The sequence below is a fragment of the Misgurnus anguillicaudatus genome, chromosome 11, assembly GCF_027580225.2.
Source record: "Misgurnus anguillicaudatus chromosome 11, ASM2758022v2, whole genome shotgun sequence".
NCBI classification, from domain to species: Eukaryota; Metazoa; Chordata; class Actinopteri; order Cypriniformes; family Cobitidae; genus Misgurnus; species Misgurnus anguillicaudatus.
The window spans coordinates 29,565,999-29,590,848 of record NC_073347.2 but is presented as its reverse complement, the minus strand read 5'-3'; the positions used below and the strand labels follow the sequence as shown (position 1 = coordinate 29,590,848).

General features: G+C 36.6%; 1 protein-coding gene across 3 annotated transcripts in view; it reads right to left on the bottom strand.

Moving 5' to 3' along the window:
- Nucleotides 1-24,850, bottom strand: part of arid4b (AT-rich interaction domain 4B) — a 79,807-nt gene that overhangs the window by 17,182 nt on the left and 37,775 nt on the right. For 2 of the 3 annotated variants that reach the window (XM_073873508.1, XM_073873510.1), the window contains exons 7-16: nucleotides 23,322-23,416; nucleotides 19,133-19,274; nucleotides 17,401-17,480; nucleotides 13,920-13,996; nucleotides 12,230-12,378; nucleotides 11,628-11,700; nucleotides 10,335-10,429; nucleotides 10,148-10,245; nucleotides 6,751-6,961; nucleotides 5,614-5,822 (exon numbers count right to left, since the gene is read on the bottom strand). In XM_073873508.1, the coding sequence (XP_073729609.1) occupies nucleotides 5,614-5,822; nucleotides 6,751-6,961; nucleotides 10,148-10,245; nucleotides 10,335-10,429; nucleotides 11,628-11,700; nucleotides 12,230-12,378; nucleotides 13,920-13,996; nucleotides 17,401-17,480; nucleotides 19,133-19,274; nucleotides 23,322-23,416 (1,229 nt within the window). The remainder of the gene's footprint in view (nucleotides 1-5,613; nucleotides 5,823-6,750; nucleotides 6,962-10,147; nucleotides 10,246-10,334; nucleotides 10,430-11,627; nucleotides 11,701-12,229; nucleotides 12,379-13,919; nucleotides 13,997-17,400; nucleotides 17,481-19,132; nucleotides 19,275-23,321; nucleotides 23,417-24,850) is intronic. The other variant, XM_073873509.1, reaches the window with a different exon arrangement.

Genomic DNA, 24,850 nt, shown 5'->3' with positions numbered 1-24,850 from the left:
GTGCAATATTGTATCCTTGATTCAACATTTAAAACCAATTTTGTTTTCCGCACTGAAGTCGTCTTTTTGGTTTGGAATAAATTATGAGTAAATAATGACAGAATTTTATTTACATTTTCTGGCTTAACTAACCTGTAAAAATATGACTGACTGACTGACTGACTGACTAAATAAATGTATGTAAAGAGAACATAGCAAAACTCAATCACACAACTCTATTGCCTCTGTAATGTGTATTACAGTTCATTCATTCCTCAACAAGCAATAAAGATCTTCTCTGGTTAGTTAACAGCAGATCTCTACACAAGTGCAGTCACAACCGAGCTGGGATTAGGCAGGACCCTGGTTCCATGAAATAACTTAATATTCTCAGCAATTCAATTCTATTTTAAAGGGACAGTCCACATCTTTTGAAAATACGCTCATTTTCCAGCTCCCCCAGAGTCAAACATCCGGTCCCTTCCGCCCTGGAATCCACTCAGCCGATCTCCGGGTCTGGCGATACCACCCCCAGTTCAGTTTAGCACAATCCATTGAATCTGATTAGACTTTTTGCATCGTGCCTTATTACGCACTGCCCGAAAATATTCCCCTGCTATTGAAAGTTACTAAGGGGACTATTTCCGGCTGCTGCGTAATATCATTGCGGCTCCTGCAGCCATGTTACATCAGCAAAATCCTTGATTATTACGCCAGAATGAGAGTATAGTTCTTAGCCATATCTGCCTAGAAAATCACAACTTTTAATTTTCCGTCTGTCTTAGTACACGATGTAACTACAGAAGAGTTTTAAATAGGAAAAATATCGAAACTCTTTGGTTATTTTTTAGTGAGATGCTAATGGTCTAATCAGATTCAATGGATTGTGCTAAGCTATGCTAAAAGTGCTAGCGCCAGACCCGGATATCAGCTGAAAGGATTCCAAAACGGTAAGAATAAAATGTTTAACTCTAGGGGAGCTGGAAAATGAGCATATTTTGAAAAAAGTGGAGTGTCCCTTTAATTTATATTTTCCCTAAATGCATCGTCACAAAGCAGCTTTACAGAAAACATTTTGGAGCAGGAAATTTGTAAAAAAAATCATCACCCAGTGAAAAAAAATAAAAGCAACATTTAACTAAATTTACTAAAAAAAACACCTCATTTCTATTCAACTCTATCGTTTCTTAAAAGCATTACTGGTATGAGACTACTGCATGTCGACAGTTTACACCGGTACAAAAATCATCAGCAGGGTAAATGAACAGCCAGATGACTGCAATAGAAAAATGACTCGCTTACTTTTTTGTCTTTTCTTTAGTACAAATATCTATAAATTCTTAAATCAAGATGTATTTTCTTGACGAGGAAAATTACCTTAAAAATGTACAATTTAAATAAATTAAATAAATAGATTTTTTTTCTTAGTCCATTGGCAGATTTATTTGCTTCTTTTAAGCACAAATTTTATAAACTAGATTTTTTGTCTTGGGTAATTTTGCTCATCAAGAAAAAAACATCTTAATTTTTTTTTAGATATTCGAATAGATATTGAATCTTTAATTCAGACTGCAAAACTCACTTCTCAGATTATGCACTCTCTCTTTTGTGACAAATTAACACTGTCCAAATATTATTTAGTAAAAAGCAATAGTCCAAGAGTAATAAACAGTGGCCGGCTGCATAAACCGTTTAGACTAGTCTTACAAATTAGTCATATTTTTTTTCTTCAAAACTGATCATACCTGTTTTAAGTCATTGCATAATAAAGTATACTGATTTTATTTCAATCTGAAAAGTAAGACTGATAAGCCTTAGCTAATTGCTAGTTGGTCAGACTAGTTCTTAAAATGATAGTTTACCAAATATTGAAAATTCTGTCATCATATACTCTTCCTAAAGTTGTTACAAATCTCAATTTCTTTGTCTTGCTGAACACAAAGGAAGATTTGGTTACAAACATTGCTCAAAATATCTTCCTGTGTGTTCAGCAGAACAAAGAAATATATACAAGTTTGAAACAACATAAGGGAAAGTTAATGATGACAGGATTTGTATTTTTGGTTGAACTATCCCTTTAAGTCACAGTCTTAACTTACCGGCTATGTTTATTCAACCAGCCCCTGAACTAAATCAATTGGTTTCAAACACTGTAATCAAGTAAAGTTCTGAGTCCAAGTGAATGTTAATGTATACATGTCAGATATCATCCACAGATCATCTCATAAACCAAAAGCAAGACACAAGACAGGAAAAGCTTTTCAAAGCAAAGAAAGCCGTAGTGAAGCTCACGTGCCACCAAACCAGAGCTCTGAACAACTACACAACTAATATCACACCTGCTTAAACAAAGACCCATAAATCACAGACCAAAATGTAGAGAGAAAAAAGGAAAGAAATAGACAGAGGAAGCTTGCTAGAAAAACAAAATCATGCAGTTTTAGTAAAGCGCTGTGTTTCTGCTCAAAGTGAGACACAACATGTGTGAAACTATTCACATTCAATCGCTTTTCTTTGTAAACATCACTGTGGTTTATCTGTCTGTGTTTTTTACTACGGTGAAATATCAGCGGCATAACTTTAGTTTCACACTGACAGATTGACAGCAACATAAAGTGACTGCTTTCACACTGCATAAAAACTTGTAACCAGCTGAAACTATAGCACTGCACCAAAACTAATAACATCTTACCTGACCTGCAGTCTGAATTAAAAGTGATTAACACATAAAAATATACAACATGACTTTCTAATACTTTGTTTTCACAGACCGCACATCAAGTGCAAACCGCATTACGCTTAGTCACTGAAAACCATGCCGTTTACAAGTAATGTGTGAAACAGACGTTTTACTCGTAATCTTTCTCTTAGTCAATTAGGGCTGTCACTTTTTATTCGATATTCGAATATGCATTCGAACATGACGTGAAATATCCGCCTTCGAACTATAAATGAACCATCCGGTTTTTAAAATGCCATGTTTAGCGCATTTTTTACAGTAACACATCGTAATGAGAAGGAGGCTGAGAGTGAGACCGACGACGGCAACTGTGCGGAAGAGAGGGAATCAAATTGGACCAAAATGAACCTCATGTGCATGTCAAGATAAAATTATAGTTTGTATATAAAATGACATATTATTGTTTATAGTGTTAAATATTATAGCAGAATAACAAGCTTGTGTTAATACGTTTGCATTATGAAATTAGCATGTATGAAGATAATTTAATTATTTTTACAACGCAATGTAAACTTTATATTAAACAACAACAGCATTTGTCTTGTAAACGGATATTAAATGATCATGTGCTGACTGTCGCGCATCACACACGAAAAAGTCAAGTGAGATCTCAGTGGTAAGTTTAATTTCATCTCAAATATCAAATGGTTTGTGCTCTCTATCATTAAAAACGGTCAAGCAAACAGCACGTGCAGAGATAATGCACTTATCAATGGCGGCTCACAAATGTGCGGGATAGGCTATGTATGTGTGCTTGTTGTCAATGAGATCACTTCTCACAAACAGGCTCAAGCGCGGGATGTGTGCTTGTCAATGAGGATATTAAATCCACGGAATTCCACTGAGTTTTCCGCCGAAATCTGCGGGCGCGGATTTCGTTTGGGCTTGGCTATATGCCTTACTCATGCTGCTGTTTAAAGAGTAACTAAACCCTAAACCAACTTTTTTTAGTTAATGATCTGTAAGAATGATCCTTTATTAGTGCTGTTCATTGATTTTAGTAAGTTTTTTTGACATTAAGATATAAAGTGTTTCAATACTGCAATATATGGTGTAAAAACGTCTTAGTGCTGCCCTCTTCAGGTTGAACGGTGGCTACTGCAGTTGAATTTTCCTATTGGATGTTGGGTCCAAAAAATGACTCGTGACGTAAGCAGGTTCAAGCTCACCACGCCCTTGTTACGATCTCACCACACACACTTGGTACGAGCTTAGTTCGTCCCCTCTATCTCCGTTGGGATCTGCCCACTTTTCTTGCATTTTTCAAATATTGCCAGTGGGTGGAGTCAGGCTTTGACCAGGGGTTTAGTTACGCTTTAAGTTGTCACCTGTTCTGAGTCTTTGTTATTCGTAAGATGAACCCCTGCTGTTTCAAACATTAAGTAAAAAAATGAATACAGACAGCCCTGTTTATGACTGTCACTGTTAATAAATTGAATCTCCATTACGTTTTTTTTTTTTTTTTGATGTGCGCGGGGGCACCTAGATATTCAAATATATTCGGATACATTGCATGATATTCGATATCCGTTCGAATTTGATTTTTCTGAAAAGTGACAGCCCTACAGTCAAATCTACCATCACCTTTCTCTTTTAGGCCTAGTGCACACATACATGGGTATTTCTAAAAAATCTCTGTCCACATGAAAACGCAAAATGCGCTATGAAGCACTGTCAAACGCATGCCAAACCAACAGGTGGCGATATAACCTGAAACGTAAAGTCACGATGAAAAGACCCCTACACCACAAGCCAAAATCTTCGGTTTCACCGGCTAAACGACAACACTCCAACCGGAGCAAAAAATTTCACCATGGCAGGAGTTTTCATAAATTTTTGGTTTCAGTGACCTGATACTGCGTTTGCCTGTGGACTAACGGCATAGAAAAAGCTGCGGTTTTGAAAATCCCCGTGTTCATGTGGACAGGGCCTTAGAGGGCCACTCCACAATTTTTTTTAATAGGCTCATTTTCCAGCTCCCCTAAGGTAAACAACTGATTTTTACCTTTTTTGGAATGCATTTAGCCGATCTCCAGATCTGCAGTACCACTTTTAGCATAGCTTAGCATAATCCATTAGCATCGCGCTCAAAAATGACTAAAGAGTTTTAATATTTTTACTATTTAAAACGGCAGCAGCAGGCGCTATGATATTATGCAGTGCCCGAAAATTTTCCCCTTGATAACTTTCAATAGCAGGGGACTATTTTCGGGCACTGCGTAATATCATTCCGCCTGCTGCAGTCATGTTACAGCAGCAAAGTCCTTGATTATTACGCCAGTTTGAGAGTATAGTTCCTAGCCATATCGGCCTAGAAAATCCCAACTTTTCGTTTTCCGTCGGTCTTAGTACATATGTAACTACCGAAGAGTCAAGTTTAAAATAGGAAAAATATTCAAACTTTAGTCATTTTTGAGCACGATGCTAATGGCCTAATCAGATTCAATGGATTGTGCTAAGCTATGCTAAAAGTGGTACCGCCAGACCCGGAGATCAGCTGAATGGATTTCAAAACAGTAAAAATCAAATGTTTAACTCTAGGGGAGCTGGAAAATTTGCATATTTTTTTTTAAAAAGTGGAGCGTCCCTTTAATTTCTCTCTTCTTGAGAGATCCAGTAAGCCATGCCCTAGAAGTCTTCACGGGTCCACTTAGATCCAAAAAACAGTGGGTTTGGGTCTAAAAGTTTCATGTGGGCCTCGGACACAGGTTGGGTATATTAAAAGTGGCATCGGGTCTTGGGTAATTTAAAATTAATTGTTTTGTCGGGGGAAAAAAAAAGTTCGGGTAAAAAGTGATTTGGGTCGGGTACATTTCTTTGGACCCGAGAAGACCTCCACCATGCGCTGCTGTTCAGAGAGTAAAACACAGCGTGCTGTATCAGGTTTCACCTACCCTGACAGATCTTTGTTATCAGATTCTTCGCAGGGTTCCTCCTTTACGATCTCTGTGACCGGACCCTCTGTTGTCAGACCGCTCTCTTTGACCTTGTGTTTGTGGACCTCTTCGCTCGTATCATTCTCCTCTTCATCAGCACGGTCTTCATTCACACTGCTGATGTCCACTTTATCTTCACATAGTCCTGTGGTGTCTGTCTTCTCCTCCTGATGCATAACACATCATTAATCTCACATACATGCAGTTCTGATTTACAGTACAGATTTACTTACACAATCACTGTTCTTGTGGTAGAACAGACACTTGGCTAATGATACAGACATGTCCATGATTAAACGATGAAGTTGCAAAAAAAACATTTAGAGGCGGTTTCCTGCACAGGGCTTGAGTCTAGTCCAAGACTAAAATGGTTATTTGAGTTGTCCTAACTAAAATCAGCTTGCATTAACATGCATCTTAAAATATATCAGTGCCATTGTTTTGTCTCAAGATGCACACCAGTCATTAAAGTTATTATAACTAAGGTCTAATGCTAAACCAATCTAAACCCTGTCCGGGAAACCGCCCCTTAAATAAACACTTCAGTCCATTTACATTACTAAATAAATAGCATGTGAGATAGTATAAAATGTGCATATAATAAAACACTTTGGCCTTCTAAATCTAGTTATGTGTAATGTGTTTTAAACTTCAGAGAAAACGATGCTAATAACCACAAATTTGCATTATATTACTATCAGTGATGCGCGGGTCAATGTATAAACAACCCACCTCCGACCAACGTTTTTTAACTAACCCTACCACAACTCGGACCCCCACAAAAAAAATTGTACCCGACCTGCTTCCTGGCTCACATTTTTTTAAAGTAGTACTTTAAAAAAATGTAGTAAAATACTTTAGTAGTAAAATAGTTAATTCAAACGACCCCGACCAACCGCGACCCGAATATCATTAAAAATATTTTTGGATGACTCGTAACCGTCACCCGCTTATTTTGAATCAACCAGCGCATTACTAATTACTATAGCTGTTGTATACTATACATTTGTTGTCAAAGTATTTCATACATGTAGAATATTTGTTTTTATTACATACTGTATACTTCAGTATAAAGAGAATGCCATGTTTGAATACCTTGAGCATATGTTGGGTGTTGGAGATATCTGGTTCTTTGTGGGCTTTCAGTTCTTCGGATGTGCTTATTGAAACACTGTTACTGGTGCTGGCCGTCTCTTCTGTCTTCACCTCACTCTTCTCGCTCGTTTTCTCACCTGTCTTATACGGCAGATCCATACGAAAAGTGATTCCAGTAGAGGTGCAGTAATCCTCGAAGCCATAGAGATACCTGCAGAAGATTAATATGGTACTACGGTCAAATGACATGTAGAACAAAGTACTTTAGACTAAACTGACTAATTCAAACATGACAGAAACTCAGATTAGATGTCAGATGAGAAATTAAGTCGTTTGGTTTCTGTGCCATCTGGTTAAAGCTGTATATCTACATAGAAGATATGTGACTTTATTAAGTGCAAACATTATTTAGAGATGTTTAACATGTCTATTTACAACCCTAAGGTTTGCCCTTAGAATGAAATGGTCTATTATTACCTTATTTAAAAAAGGGTCATAATAATGTTGAGCTTTGCTCTGATTGGCTGTTTCAGAGAGCAGTTCAGTTCAGTATCTCTTTATGTGTGTAAATAATCAATAATCAATAGTTTGGAGATTGTTAAATGGACATTTTTGAGTGGTAAGTTTGTGTTTTTTTCAGTATGGACCTTCAAAACGTAACCGTACTGTCAATAGTAGAACTTCGGCCTAAATGTTAGCATATAACGCTAACGCAGCAGTCACAACTTTGTTTTAGCATTGTAACAGCATTGTTCCCAATTTAATGTTGTGTGTCGTCATAGTCAGTGTCATGTTGAGATTGGCTTGTTTTCCAGCGATTTTTTGCATGCGCAAGGTTTACATAAGAAGGAAACAATCGTGTTTAAGGCTCAAGATAGGTCATTACCATGTAACTCTTATTATTCATTTATGTCTAAGTAAATTAGGGCTGTCAACGAATATTCTACATTCGAATATATATTCGAATAGTAAAAAAAATACGAATTTCGAATATGAAAATTAATATTCGAATAAATTATTATTATTTTTTTTTAAGCTTGCGGTAGTAAAGGCGTGGCTGTCTGCTTTGTGGCGCACTATCTTGCGCCTGGTTCAGGGACAGGTCACAGTAGTCACACTGTCTGTCACTGTTGAAAGTTGACGCGTCTTGCATGGAAGAAGGCAGAAAGTCGACCGCAGCAGAGAAAGCGATTTTAGCCCCCCAAAAATCTAAAAAGCTATGTCTGGAAGTACTTTGGATTTTGGTCGGTAGGAGGTAAAATTGTTGAGCCGCGAGATAAAGTTGTTAGCACTAGCAACATGATGTCACATCTCGAAAATTTGCACCCAAATCAGCATGGCATCATGTACACACTGCATATTAATTCGTTTGTCACTTTTAATGCTTAATCTTGTTCTGTACTCACACACTTCAGTAATTTATGGGACTGACAATCGCATTCTACAACCGCATTAACTCCCGCAAACTGCAGTGACAACCGCGTTTACAGAAACTTTGCATAGTGTAGCCTACATAACCGAACTGAACAACTAGTAGTTAATAAAGTGTTTAAACGTGCATCATGGACATGACAGGTCTCTCTTCTGAAGAAATAAATTATTACAAGGGGGAAAAGTCTTCTGTATGCGCGATTCAGAGAATGACAGAGGCACAAGCGTTTACTTCTCAGTGTTGCCAGATCTTGCACTAAAAAAACAGCGAACAAGAAAAATCCAATTATAAACCGAAATAAATCCAAACGCTTTACCTCAAAGATCAAAATATTGGGACTGGCACCTTCACATTTTAACAACACCAAAAACTTGATTGCTACATGAGCCAAAAGCCATAAACGGTTAAGCGCTAAAATGGTATGCGAGTACAAAAAAGACAAGGACCTGGCAACACTGCATGAGCGCGCGCAGCCTCACAAATGCGTACAATACACAACGACACGACGGAGGTTTATTGCAAAACATAATGCTGTTAAATTATTTTCTTTAAAGCTGTGAGTGATAAGCACGTGAGACAGCAGACCGTTGCTATGGTTATCTCTGTGTCAATCATCACGTTTAAATGCGGTTGTCACTCCTGAAAGTTTGCAGTGTGTACGAGATCACAATGTGTGGAACTCCAGCTAAACAGTCACGTCTTAACACTTACTTTGCATCGCCCGCCACAAGCTCTTTGTCTGCAACACGACAAGAGGTCATAACGGAGAAATTAATTTCGTTCATTTGTAAGGACATGAGACCGATGAGTGTCGTGGATGGAGCAGGCTTCAGGGAGTTTTGTCAAGCAATGTAACCGAGGTACCATATCACTTTTGATGTCTGTTGATTTACTTGTTTTGTGTATGTAATATACGTTGTCAAATATGTTTAAACTTAAATAGACTACCTATAGAAGTAGTTATGTCTCTTTATATTAATTTGTCCTGTTATTGACGTAATGCGTCATTAAACGTCGTTAACGTCGTTGAAAAAATGGGCAATCAGATATTCGAATAGTTCGAATATTCGTGGGTTTTTTAGGGAGAATATTCGAACGTCATTTTTGAGCAATTTTGACAGCCCTAAAGTGAATACAGTTTTCCATTCTACAGCACCTTTAAAGTGCACCTATTTCATTGCTAAAAACAACGTTGTTTTGTGTATTTCGTATAATACAATGTGTTTGCGTGGTTTATGGTTAAAAAAACACATTATTTTCCACATACCGTACATTTTTATAGCTCCAGATTTCACTCTCTTTCTGAAATGCACGGATTTAAAAAGCACTGTGTCCCTGATTGGCCAGCTATTCTGTACGTTGTGATTGGCCTGAATACCTCTAACATCAGCCGAAAATGTGACGCTCCTTACCATGTTTGAAAGATTCGCTCACAATGCAATGCTAACAGGAGGTAACTTACAGGCTGTGAGTCCGAAGCGGGAGGAATTATGATAATGTTGGCCTTTGTTTACATCATAAATCCCAGGAAGTAAACTGTTGCCTACAATCCGTGTGTTTGTTGTAATCCAAGAAAAGAGATTTACGTTGGAGACGATAACTCGCGTTATCATTTGTACCTTTTGCATATCGTTAACATGTACTAATACACACCTTCACACCAAAGCAAATGTAAAAACGTGAATCGGACAATAGGTGCTCTTTAAAAATGGATCATTAAAATAGAAACTTTAAACTGAACGTGGCGCTCGAGAGTTTGAGAGACTGAGAGACTGTGCTAATTGTTTAACCATAGGTTTCTATAGGCTGCTAGACACACCCAGTCAAAAAAAATAAAACACATAAAAAAAGATTTAACAGATGCCCTCAGACTGCTGAGTTTGACCTTTAATAGACAGCAAACATGTTTAAGTGGTTAAAAATATCACTTCTGTAGTAACTTATGATTATGAAAAAGATTCGTACTTTCTGTAGGCACATTTGACGTTGTAACCGGCAGCGGAGTTCAGTATGGGGATGCCCAGATCCTGATACACCTGCTTCCAGACAGATCCGTTCTCAATCTGACACACAAGGAGGAAACACGTCATACTCAAAGTGTAAAAGCTGATTTTAGGAGCGTTTAACTCTACAGGGAGAGAATTAAACTCACATTGTCAAATCCACCGAGCTGATGCACGAGCCTGTAGAGTTTAAAAAGGTTCAGATTCCTGTAGCCCAACACAGGCTTTTTATTGATAGGAGTTCCTGAAGAGAGAGATTAGAGACGTTAGTTAGTTACCCACAAGTTAACTGTTCATCTGGATAGTTAAGGTGTCAGGAGACCTATCATGAAAATCAAATTTCTTCCATGTTTAAGTGCTATAATTTGGTCCCCAGTGCCTCAGGTCATTTAAATTTGGATCCCCTTGTGATGTAACAAGGGGATAATACTATCCTTTAATCTGCACCATCCAACTACAGCACTGCCTTTTAGTGCAGAGATCAGCTCATTTGCATTTAAAAGGACACATCCAAAAACGGCACCTTTTTGCTCACACCTACAAAGTGTCAATTTTAACATGTTATAATAAATTATCTATATAATATTTTGAGCTAAAACTTCACATACACACTCCGGGGACACCAAAGATTTATTTCATATCTTAAAGGGGCCATGGCACAAGACTTTTTTAAGATGTCAAATAAATCTTTGGTGTCCCCAGAGCACATATGTGAAGTTTTAGCTCAAAACACCATATAAGTAATTTATTATAGCATGTTGAAATTGCCACTTTGTAGGTGTGTGCAAAAATGCCGTTTTGGGTGTGTTCTTTAAAATGCAAATGAGCTGATGAAATTCAAACACTGATCACAATGATGGTGCTTTGTTGCAATTAAAACTCAATTGTGCTTTTCTCTGCACTAAATGGCAGTGCTGTGATTTGATAGTGCAGATTAAGGGGTGGTATTATTATAATAAGAGTTCCTTATGACATCATAAGGAGAGCCAAATTTCAACGACCCATTTTATCATGTGCTTGTAGAGAATGGTTTACCAAAACTAAGTTACTGAGTTGAACTTTTTCACATTATCTAGGTTGATAGAGGCACTAGGGACCCAATCATAGCACTTAAACATGCCATGGCCCCTTTAAAAAAGTCTGGTGAAATGTCCCCTTTAAATAACTAAGGCCTAGTTCTGGATTAATCTAAACCCTGTCCGGGAACCCGCCCCATCGTGTGTTTATTCACAGATCTGTACAATTGTGATGTTTTAGACAAACCTGCACTTCAAAAACAAAACACGTCTGTCAGTCAGTTTCTGTGTGCGAATTAAGAGTCAAAAATCTGAGACTTCACTTGTTACCTTTATAAATACATCTGATTATGAAACAGTGACCAAAATCTCAACACAGTCCTGATCTATCACTGAAGATACACACATTCAGTATAAACATCTCACCTCTGTCCTCCATAAACTTATAAAGTTGTTGTAGGAAGTTCTCCCTCTCCTCAGGGAACGGCTCCACCTCCTCCTACACAACACATACACAATACATAAACATGTCCAGTGAGTCAGAGATAAAATTATTAAAAATCATATCAGCACTGCACCATTATTTAGAACAACACAAAAGTCAAACCAGTCCATGTTTATATGACACTAGGGCTTGAATAACCAAATATGTACATCCTCATACAATAAATGCTTTATTTAGTGAATTGTAGTTGTGTTTGCCCAAAACTACTAGAAATGTTTTTATGTATTCTGTTTTGTTATGACATATTCACACTAATCCGATTATACCTACAGATACTAATAAAAGTGAAGTGTGCTTAACTCCTTTTTAACGTTTTAAACGTGCTTAATGCATTAATCTTTACTTCACACGGGTTTACACTGCATCTAGACATCTAATCCTAATTTTAAGTAACTCTAAACCTACTATAATATGAACAGAACATGACACAGATCTTATAATATTTAGTTTGGATGTATCTTTAAGGTAAAACCAAATGATTTTTTTGTTTCACCAAACATTCTATCAGACAGAGCGTTCTCACCTCCTCCTCCTCACTGCTGCCCTCTTCCTCTCGCTCTTCCTCTTCTTCATCACCATCTTCATCACTGCTGGAGCTTTCATCCTTCACTTCTGTCCTCCATGTGTTGGGAACGGTCCCATCGCGCTGAAACTCACAGGCTGCGTCTAACGCTGTCAAGCAAGTTAAGGAAAAATATTTTACAATAATGCGCTTTTTAAATTGCATAGATAAAAAACAAAAACATACATGACAGAATGCCATTGAGGCTACTGTATTGGTTCTCGAACTGGGGGCCGAGGTTGTGCCGGGGGGGCAATTTTATGACATTTTATAAAATACATGAATTTATTATGAATTCTGTGTAATAAAACCTTAGAAAAATAAGGCTACTAAGCAACAAAAACTACACTGTATATTTATAAGTTTTGTTTAATTCAAATTTTATGTTTTATGTCATAGATTTTCTTTGGTGGTGGGACCACGAAGGGCACAACGGTGAAAAAGTTTGAAAACCACTGTATTAAAACAATTCATCTGGATATTACTAAACATCTTCAACATCTTCAAGCAACTTCAGGGATCTTCTTCTTCTCTGACACTGTTAAGGGTGTTCATATCACCGCTGAAACATTTAGTCAATGAAACATTTAGTCAATGATGGTAACTCTTTCCCCACCATTGACAAGTTAACTCGTCAATTAAGAGAAAACATTTGCATGAAAAAACGTGTTCCGGATGAGTTTTTATGGTAATCTGTAATACCATGATTATCCACTAGATGGCCCAATTACCCAATTTATAAAAAACTGAAGCAAATTTTTTTTAATTAATTTTACACTCCGTGTATGTGTTGAAAATCGTTCTGAATCTGATCTCTAACTAAATTCGTTCACAAAAATGCAATTATTTCAAGTTTTTGCAAAAAAAAAATGTATTTTTAACTCTTTCCCCACCATTGACGAGTTATCTCGTCAATTAAGAAAAAACGCTTCCCTGCCAATGACGAGAATGTCCGGCTTTCCGCAATACCGCTATTAACCACCAGGCGCACTTCCGCAACTTTTACAATCCGGAAGTAACAACTCACGTGAAAGAGAAAGGACTCCGTGTATGTTTTAAAGATCGATATGTAATCAAAAGTCTATCAAAAAGTCCTTTGCAAAAAATTAATTATTTCAGCTTTTTGCTCAAAATTTTGTGTTTTTGAAGACACCTGCCCATATTTAAGAGATGATAAAAAGAGAACTAATGAAGGTAGGATGAAACGTTTTTTTTTTTTGTTTGTTTAAAAGCAGAAGGTCTGGTCTTTCATTCGATATATTGTATGTTTATATATTTAAAGAAGAACATTTTTTGGAAGGCATTAATTTTTTGTGAAAATCATGAAAAAATGCTGGCGGGGAATGAGTTAATAAGCAGAAATGAAGATGGTCAGTGTTATTGTAAGATGATGTGCTGACATTGAAGACCACAGCGTAACCGCTACCATCACTGAAACCTCTACATCAGACCAAACACACCGTGCCAAACTAAAACACTGCTTAAAGAGAGACATTCAGCAGAGAAATATCACTATCATACAATACTTTATAAGACTTAAAACATAATTCTCATGGCTTAAAAACTCCAAAACTGTAAGTTGCCTGATATTCAGACAGTAAGTGTGTTTTGTGTGTGTGTGTGTGTGTGTGTGTGTGTGTGTGTGTTTAACCTGGTTTAAGTGCTGCGTCTGCTTTAGGAATCTTCTCTTCATTCAATTCCCGAATGTCCTTCCGGAAAACTGTGTAACTGTAACAAAACAAAAATAATTTCTTGAAATATATTGTTGTTATATATTCAAGAACTGATGTCACGGGCCATACAGAAATTAATCAACCCTTTATTGCTATTCAGCACAATTTCCTCCTCCATATCCTCATTACTGTAAACTGTTATATAAATGATTAATTACATAATTATAAATAAATGATTACAATTCATTCAGTTAAGCAAAATAGACGTGTTGCATGTGAAAAAGACACATAAGATCAAAGTAAGATTGATGCCCTATAATGTTCAGTGTAGCTTCACTGATTACGCTCATGTGTGTGAGTCTGAGGTCACAACAGCATCACAGTGATGAACAGCGTCTCTATAGAGTAACACAAGTTTAACTCATTATCATCACAGCTTGTGTTGAGCACAAAGATGACACAACGCACACATTTCACCGCATGGTATTTACAAAGACTTCTGAACTGAGCAGATTGTTCAATACAAACTTGTCATCAGTTGTTTCTCAATGAATGAAAATCAATGTCTCAGGTCTGCGGAAGACAAATTCCACAAAATCCTTACAGAGATACAGCTGATGGTTTCTGTCTCTCACATATACATCCGGAGTGGTAATACGGGGACTATAAAAGTGTTTAGACAGTTACATTGCATTACAAATATCAAAGCAAACTGCACTATTGAGCATGTCTAACAGGATATGATGTCACACTTTACAGCTTCTGCTTTCATGAATAACACAAGATTGTGTTCTTCAAATTAGCCATGAGATCAATCAATGATGTTAAGGGATAGGCTTAGGCTGTTTCTCAATATGCGTTCTTCAGCGATCTTGCGTCCTCGTGTCCTCGCTCTACGTCATCATTAACGGTCGAAGTTCATTCCAATTCTCAAGAACGCAAGGACAGAGGACGCGCGAAAATACCCGGATGTGTTCTTGATATTGAGGATGCATCGAGTGCAGACTTGCTGAAATCGCTTTACGCCCCAGAAGTCATTGCGGCAAAACTTCCGAGTTCGTTCTTCCAAGGTCGCCTGGCAAGACCGATCTCCACGAGGACGCAAGTCCGTTCTTTGCGTTCTTGGAATTGAGAAACAGCCTTAGTTCACCCAAATATAAAAATTTGGTCATTATATACTCACCCTCATGTTGATTTAAACCTGTATGAGTTTCTTTATTCTGTTGATAACAAAAGAAAATGTTTTGATAAATGATGTTAAGCACACAGTTGACAGTATCCATTGACTTTAATAGTAAGAAAACAAATACTATGGAAGTCAATGGGTATCGTCAACTGTGTGCTTACCTTCTTTTATGCATATTATCTTCATACAGGTTTTGACCAAAATAAGGGTGAGTAAAATCATTTTTGTGTGAACTATCCCTTTAAGATCCTTTGTTGGTCAGATCTTATGTTACAACTTTTATACACTACTGTATATTTCTTTTAAAAATTGTTTACTTGGATATTTTGTAATTTAATGCAAAAGCATTGTGTCAATTCAGGTTTGACGTAAATGCCGAAATATGTTTTTGGGGGCATTGTACAGTGAAATAACAATGAGGCTTTTTTTAGGTTCAATCACTTATCATATAATTTACATTAACAATAACATTTATAATGTTTAATATATATATATATTATATATATTATATATATTATATATATATATATATATATATATATATATATATATATATATATATATATATATATATATATATATATATATTTTTTTTTTTTTTTTAACCAAATGATTCAGAACATACATCAGTCATATAATAACAATGCTTCAATAACTCACAGATCTTTAGACAGAATACTAAATCAAATAAAAAATAAAATAATAATATAATAATAATAATAATAAAAGAATAAGAAGCAAAAAATAAATAAAATAAGCATATTTTTTTTTAAATAAAAAATAAACAAAAAAATACACTTCAAAATTTTTCTTTCTTTTTCCTATAGACATTCAAGTTCCATAAAATTTAGTGTACCTAATAGGGACAGTACACTATAAAGAATTTCTCCATAAAGGTTAACAAAATGTCATTCTTTTTATTTTTAATTAATTTTAATGACTTCTTTAGTGATTCCATCTCGATTATGGTTAATATAAATATTTATCAAACTACATCAGGCTATGATGTCATCATCACTATACAAACACAGACACTAGGGGGAGCAGTTACACATATGTGTTCATCTCAAGCTCAACAACATAAAAAAATCACTAAGTGTGCCACTCTCAGACAAAAACATGATGCATGAGATGCTAATGTGCATCTAAACGTTGATGTGAAGAGCATTGTAATATAACTTAAGTAAAACATAATGACAGAATTTGACCAAACAGGGTCAATACAACTTTGAGAGGTTTTGTGACCTTTTCTTGCATTGGTGTTAGTCATCACTTTTACTCTGTTTATACTCAAGGTTAAACATTGTTGAACAAAACCTTACCATTAAATAAACTTCAGCGTGGTACAGACTCAAATAATTCAGCTTGAGCAGACCTTTAATGCTTTTTTCAAAGTAAAGTCAATTTCAACCTGGCAGACAATACAAAACTCTCACATTTATGGAGAGATACAGAGCAGAATATTAAACTTATTTTGATCAGTAAACAGACACAACCACAAAAAACACCTTAGAAACCATCAGAACCACACACATTAATGTACCCAAAAGAAGACATCAGAAACTACATAACACACAGGCAGCCACTGATAACATTATTGTAAAGGACACTTTGCATTGACAAGAATTACTTGCATTGTTAAAGAGATAGTCACCCAAAAAAGTTGTTTCAAACTTGTAAAAATGTCTTTGTTCTGTTGAACACAAATGTATAATATGTATTTTGATAAATGTTTGTAACCAAACCAACAAAGCAAATTTGGGGCACCATTGACTTCAACAAAAAAAAGATACTATAAGTCAATGGTGCCCCAGATCTCCTTGGTTATAAACATTTCTCAAAATATCAAAATTTTTGTTCAAAGGGATAGTAAATAATAACAGAATTTTCATTTTTGGGTGAATCCCCCCTTTTAATCTGAGATTAATCTGAGACACAGGTTAATCTGAGCTGGGCTATGTTTGAATTTCCTCTTAAAACCCAGCAGAATTATCACTCGCTTTTCTATTCTAAGGACCGCAAGTGGTGGCTTCCTCGCCAATTCCAGATGTTTCCAACCTTTCCATATTTAATGAATTTTAAACAAAATCACTCTGAGACAATCCTGCTTTCTAGAATTAAGGTTCCCAAACTAACCAACTTTATTGATCACTGTAAATAGAAATTATAATTACCTCTACTAGAAACTCTACATAAAGCTCTGAAAATATTTTTTTTCTACAGAAGAAGATCAAATTAAAACCATGATATGAAATAACTTCAAAGCTACTCACAATTTTCCATCTTTAAAGGAGCGAACGAAAACGTTGTCTTTTTTCAACGTCACATCTTCATGACAGTCGGGAGAGATGACCTTTAAACAAATAAAACAGAATCACATGACGTCAAGTTATTTTCTATTTCAAAAAAGGATTTACACCGCAAGAACTTCATAAGTATACACAAACTTTAGGTTTGATGTTGTGTTTGTTTCCAATAGCTTATGGGAAACACCATGAGATGTGATTGGTAAGCAGGAAACAGAACTGAACATCAATGCATACTATGAATCCTGGGAACTAGGGATGCATAACGATTAATCGCAATTAATCTATAGCAGAATAAAAGTTTTTGTTTACATCATATATGTGTGTGAACTGTGTATAATAATTATGTACATATAAAAATATGCACACATGCATGTATAATTTTAAGAAAAAATATATATTTATATATAAAGTATTTATATTTATATATAAAATAAATTATACATACATATACAAATGCATTTACACATGTAAACATTTCTTAAATATATACATGCATGCGTGTGTATTTATCTATACAAAGTTATTTTACACGGTACACACACATATATGATGTAAACAAAAACTTTTATTCTGCTATAGATTAATCGTTATAAATTGTTATATACATCTGTAAGCAAAATGTTTTGCTTTTATGCAACGTTTCATCTCATCGACTCTCTAATGATCCATTATGATTACTAGTAAATGGAGTTGGTTTATCGGTTAGTTAAAGAAAAGATCAATACTCTCTGAAAAAGACACAAACTGTTTGTATGTTATATCCCTCATCTTGAGCAGAACCGAGTCTGGATCTCGGTACAAAAACATCACAGTCATTCATCTGCCATGTTTTTCTTTATTCATGCTGTCATTCCACAGAAAGCCTTTGAGAGGGGCCAGAGAGAAACAACCCACAATATACTGTAGCAAGAACAACAACTCTGGGGCGGAGTCATGCTGAGCTAACATGAACATTTAAAGAGACAGCGTCCGGTTTCTGTGACTCGGTGAATCATCAACTACAGCATGCAAACAAGCTTACCAGACACCATTCATGCCGAGAGATCGGCGTATTAACATCAACAGTACAATAGGAAACATTGAACATATAAGGTTTCCACATTTAAGCTGGGATCCATACTTTAAAAAAAAAACGTATAAGTTATGCATGTCAAAATACGTAGATGAAATTGAGAAGTACTTTTTAGTACCTGTCTTTTACAGAAAGTAAGGTCATAAAACTGGTGCAACAAAAACACATTGATCTGTTTCATCGACCCGATATGTTGACTTCTGAATCTACCAATGGCATGAGTTTGGGATGGGATTCCCCATTTGTCTAAACGTGGTATAAGGGGAAATTTTAGTAGAGGCAATTCTAAGGAAGGAGAAAGGAAATAATAATTTCCTTTCTCATATTACACACCATTAGAAGCTAAAAAATAAATCTTAAAGACTAATGACTGGCATTACTTTAACTAGATGTTGTTTATTACGTGTACTGTACCCAGAGGATATAAACCAAACATTTGAAATAAATATAATGATTCATTCCCAAAATGTGGGGAGAGGATTAACTTAATCATTAATCATCAACTAAAAGTACATCTACACCCTGTAAACAATTATTTTAGCAATTTTTCTTCAATGCTGCTGGTGACACAAACAACACACAAAACCTTTATAAACCTGTGATAATCAGATGGTTGTGACTCACCAGTGCAGGATACCATGAGCTTTTCTTCTTGTCACTAGTTATCACTCCATCCACACACACCACTTTGCCATAAAGGTCTTCATTCTGTTGCTGGTCACCCTCCTCTTCCTCACTGGATGATGAAGACTGATCTTCCTCTTGACTGTAAGGAGAGATTACATGTCAACAGGACATTAACAACAAACACTGAAGGGTACTACAGGAACATCTCAAATTACACAGATGACACGTTTTATAAATTCAGTGTGAAATGCTGTTACTGATAAACTAAAAGCACTAAATTAAGATCTGCTCTGTCACAAAAAATCTGTTTCAAACAATAAATGAAAATAAACGATGTAAATCTCAAGACCGGATTGTAGTCTGTTGTCTCATGGTCGAACGCACAGCCTTGCAAAGTATTGTTCATTTACTCGTACACAGATGTTCGATGCATGTGCATAACGACAAAATGCAATGCATCTCCTGGGCTACGTACTTCATTATGCTGTACGCACATAAGCGACCTACACATACAATGCACGTGGGGTTTAAAAAGTCGTGCGCACTCTTCTGATGACACAAATTGTGTCACACGAAAAAAATGGACCATACTTAGGCCTTTATATTGTAAAGCAAGATTACAAGTTTTTGTTAATAAAAAAAAAAAATATATATATATATATATATATATATATATATATATATATATATATATATATATATATATATATATATATATATATATATATATATATATATATATATATATATATATATATATATATATATATATATATATATATATATATATACAGCCCTTTTTGAGTGGGGGGTTGGTGAAAAGGTGATATACACCTTTAAATTAATATAACTCTGGCATTTTTTTTTTTGGTCCAGAAGCCTAATTTTGGTTTTAATTTTGGTAATTTTTGGTTTTAAAGAAGACACTTCAACGTTTTTTAGGGAAGTGTCTGGAGGTGAAAATATAATTTTTTTTAAAGCAGTTTACATTTATTTGTAATAAATAAAAATGCAATATAGTATAATTTTTAATACATAAAATTGTCAAAAAACTGAGTTTTGTGCTGGTTTGCTTTGAGGTTTGCTGCATACTTGTGTCACAAATGAATAAATTACAGTTACTGCATTATTATTACTGCTCAAATGTTTTGAAATATGAAAATTACATTCTTAGACCTTTCCAACAATATATAGTTTGTCGTGATAGATTAAAGGAATAGTCTACTCATTTTCAATATTAAAATATGTTATTACCTTAACTAAGAATTGTTGATACATCCCTCTATCATCTGTGTGCGTGCACGTAAGCGCTGGAGTGCGCTGCGACGCTTCGATAGCATTTAGCTTAGCCCCATTCATTCAATGGTACCATTTAGAGATAAAGTTAGAAGTGACCAAATACATCAACGTTTTTCCTATTTAAGACGAGTAGTTATACGAGCAAGTTTGGTGGTACAAAATAAAACGTAGCGCTTTTCTAAGCGGATTTAAAAGAGGAACTATATTTTATGGCGTAATAGCACTTTTGGGAGTACTTCGACTCGCATGAAAAGTCCGCTCCCCTTCTCCCTCTCATAATGGGAGAGGGAGGGTGTTACTGCGCCGAGTCGAAGTACTCCTATAAGTGCTATTACGCTATACAATATAGTTCCTCTTTTAAATCCGCTTAGAAAAGCGCTACGTTTTATTTTGTACCACCAAACTTGCTCGTATAACTACTCGTCTTAAATAGGAAAAATGTTGATGTGTTTGGTCACTTCTAACTTTATCTCTAAATGGTACCATTGAATGAATGGGGCTAAGCTAAATGCTATCGAAGCGTCGCAGCGCGCTCCAGCGCTTACGTGCACGCACACAGATGATAGAGGGATGATTCAACAATTCTTAGTTAAGGTAATAACATATTTTAATATTGAAAATGAGTAGACTATTCCTTTAACATTTACATAGAAAATATTGAAATAAACCTAGGTGTCCCGCTCACGGGACAGTCACAGCGCCAATTAACGGGTTAAACAAGATGAAACATGACCACTTATTGTGTGTGCGATGTCGCAATATTTAATCATATAAATTTTATTTAATAATAATAATAATAATAATAATAATAAAGTTTTTAAGTCATTCTCAATTATTTTTATGTGAAATCAAGTGGTACAAATCACACGGGGCGCCAGCATTAACGCTTCTCATTTACTTTAAATGGGGGACGTCATGCGTTGCCGAACTGAACTGTGGATTCGTCGGCATCTCATCCCTGCGTTGCTTGCGGCAGAAGTTGAACATTTCTCAACTTTTCAAACGCCAACGCCTGCGTCAGCCAATCGGATCACCTTATGCAAATAACCTAGTGCAGAGCCAGCCAATTATGTTTATCAGGATTCCCACACCTTCAAATTCAAGGACCTTTCAAGGACTTTCCAGGTCCTCCCTCAAATTCAAGAACCAAATGTGGGGACACATTTCAAGTGAGAGCAAGGTTACATCGTGTTACCTTTTAAGATGCATTGTTACAGTTCCCTTTCGAGGGAACTCACGCTGCGTCACTGCGGTGACACTTTGGGGACGCCTCCAGGGGTAAGTGCGTCTGAATGTGTATATCAAATTTAAGCAATGGTGAGGCTTAATGACAAAGACAGGGTGAAGCGGGAGCCAGGAAGTATATCGCTATCTGAAATATTGCCAAAGACGGCGTTACAGGGACGTGGGAAGTATGGCGAGGGAGACGCAGCGTCTCGTTCCTTTCTCAGGGAACAACAGTTACATACGTAACACAAGAAGTTTTCATGTGTCAAACACAACTATGCAAAAAAGCAATTTGGTATGAATCAACATTCGCATACAGAAGATATAAGCATTTAAAGCGAACAGTTTAGCACGTGTGTAGAATTTTTATGATATTATCCTACACTATACAGGAAAACATCTTGCATAAATTGCACTTTCAATTACCTGCATCTATGCATGTATATTTTCAAAAACTTCCCAGGGCCTTGAAAGTTTCACAAACTTTTAAAGATTTCAAGGACCTGTGGGAACCTTGGTTTATGCAAGACCGGAAAACAGAGGAGCATGTGTTGCGGCCACTGTGATTGGCTGTTGGCCACTCTTTAAACACGCCCTCCGTCAAGCGTTAACGTTGGCGTACCATGTGAATGCCTCGTTACTGTTATAAATTGTTCTTTTCAGCCTTGTCTTTTCATAAATTATTAAGGGTTTTTGATTAAGGGTTCTCGAGGTCAGAAACGTAATAAAAATGTGAATTAAAAGTTGTCCTTGTTGTAGTTATAGAAAGTGATTAAATAAAGGTTTACTGGTGGTACTTTAAAAAAGAATCCTGGACTTACCTGTTTAAGTACTTTTTCCACAAACCTCACAAACAATCACCACAATTTTTTGCACAAATTAGAAAAAAACAACCACAAAAAAAAAACATAAAAAACATCAGAACTGGTTTGTTCGGATGTAATGGATAATTAGGTTCTGTGCACTGACAACATTCTTGCTTGTAAATGTTGGATATGAAGTGTGACTCAATGACCACTCTCAACTAATAGCAAGCACTTCAGCTCACTGCCACAGAAAACCAAATTTATTAATGTTAAATGAGCCAATCAACACTCTGCATTATGAATAAACATGAGCTGATAAGGCGCAGGGATCCGCCCCCACTCACCGGAACAACACAAGTGTGTGAACAGACATCAGAAAAAGATTAAAAACTCACATACTAAATTAAACGAAGATTTCTATTCTTTGAAAAAACACAAGCCAGGTTAACTGCTGTAATGGTTTCAGGGCAGAGGTGCAATTTAACTTAAATGTGAACACTTTAAACCGTATTGACAAAGTTCTGGTAGGAAAAACATTGTCTTTTCTCTGATTTGTGTCAGGGGATTGAGAATCCCAGGACAGAGAACGTCCTATTTGTGCAACTGCTGCTAAAAGAAGAGATTTAATTGACTAAAGCAAACACATTGTAAACTGTATTCCCAGATGAAACCTCTGTTTCCCTGGAGCGTCAGGACAGAGACCCACATATACACTTTAGGTGAACTGTATATGTTTATTTAATTCAATTTCACTTTCAAAATGTAAATATGGTGAGTTGTAATGCTGACTTCATTTAAATCCAGTCATTTTATTTCCCTGTGATTCTCTTTACAAAAACAGAAAACAAACTCACATGGGATTTGACCGTCTGCCCCCACGGTTTCCTTTCTTTCCGATGACAGGCGTGCCGAAATGTTCAGGGTTAGTAAGAGGAAGCCGGTCCAGTGTCTGAAAGATAAAGCAGGGATATGATTTACTTTTCAACAGTAAGATTACGGTGCGGAGCGTCTTAAACAACTCTGAAAATCCACCTTCAATCACAGACAGCACATGAGCAGATGATTAGCACAGAGACAACACAGAGATGTGACACAGTTTCTGATAATCTGTAGGGATATAACAACTCACAAGAGATGCTTTTTAAATGGTTGTGGTTTTTTAAATGGTGCCACAACTGCCTGTCTCACATCCTCCTGTCTGTCTGTTTTACATCCATTTTCCCCAAATCTGCCTCTCTTACATCCAGCTGTCACACATCTGCCTTGATCACATCCACCTGTCTCACGTCTGTCTTACATCTGTCTGTCTGTCTGTCTGTCTGTCTGCCTGCCTGTCTTACATTCATTTGTCCCACATCTGTCTCTCTTACATCCACCTGTCTCACATCTGTCTTTATCACATACGCCTGTCTCATGTCTGTCTTTATCACATCCACCTGTCTCATGTTTGTCTTACACCCGCCTGTCTCATGTCTATCTGTTTCACATCCACTTGCATCATGTCTGTATGTTTCACATACACCTGTTTACATCTGTCTGTCTGTCTGTCTGTCTCACATACACCTGTTTACATCTGTCTGTCTGTCTCACATCCACCTGTCTCACACCTGTCTATTTCACATCTACTCGTCACACACCTGTATGTCTGTCCCACATCCACCTATCTTAAGTCTGTCTTTATCACATCCACCTGTCTTACATCCGTCTTTATCACATACGTCTGTCTCACATCAGCCTGCCTTATATCTGTCTTGATCACATCCACCTGTCTCACGTCTGTCTTACATCCACCTGTCTCATGTCTGTCTGTTTTACATCCACCTGTCTCACACCAGTCTGTCTGTCTGTCTGCCTGTCTTACATTCATTTGTCCCACATCTGTCTCTCTTACATCCACCTGTCTCATGTCTGTCTATCACATCAACCTGTCTCAGATCTGTCTATCACATCCACCTGTCTCAGATCTGTCTATCACATCCACCTGTTTCATGTCTGTCTTTCTCACATCCACCTGTCTCACATCATTTGTCTGTCTTACATCCATTTGTCCCACATCTGTCTCGCGTCTGTCTTACATCTGCTTGTCTCATGACTGTCTTTATCACATCCACTTGTCTCACATCCGTCTTTATCACATACGCCTGTCTCATGTCTGTATGTTTCACATCCACCTGTTTACATCTGTCTGTCCGTCTCTCACACCTGTCTATTTCACATCCACCTGTCACATGCCTGTATGTCTGTCCCACATCCACCGGTCTCACATCTGCCTGCCTCACATCCGTCTGTCTCATGTCTGTCTTGATCACATCCACCTGTCTCACGTCTGTCTTACATCCACCTGTCTCACGTCTGTTTTACATCCACCTGTCTCACGTCTGTT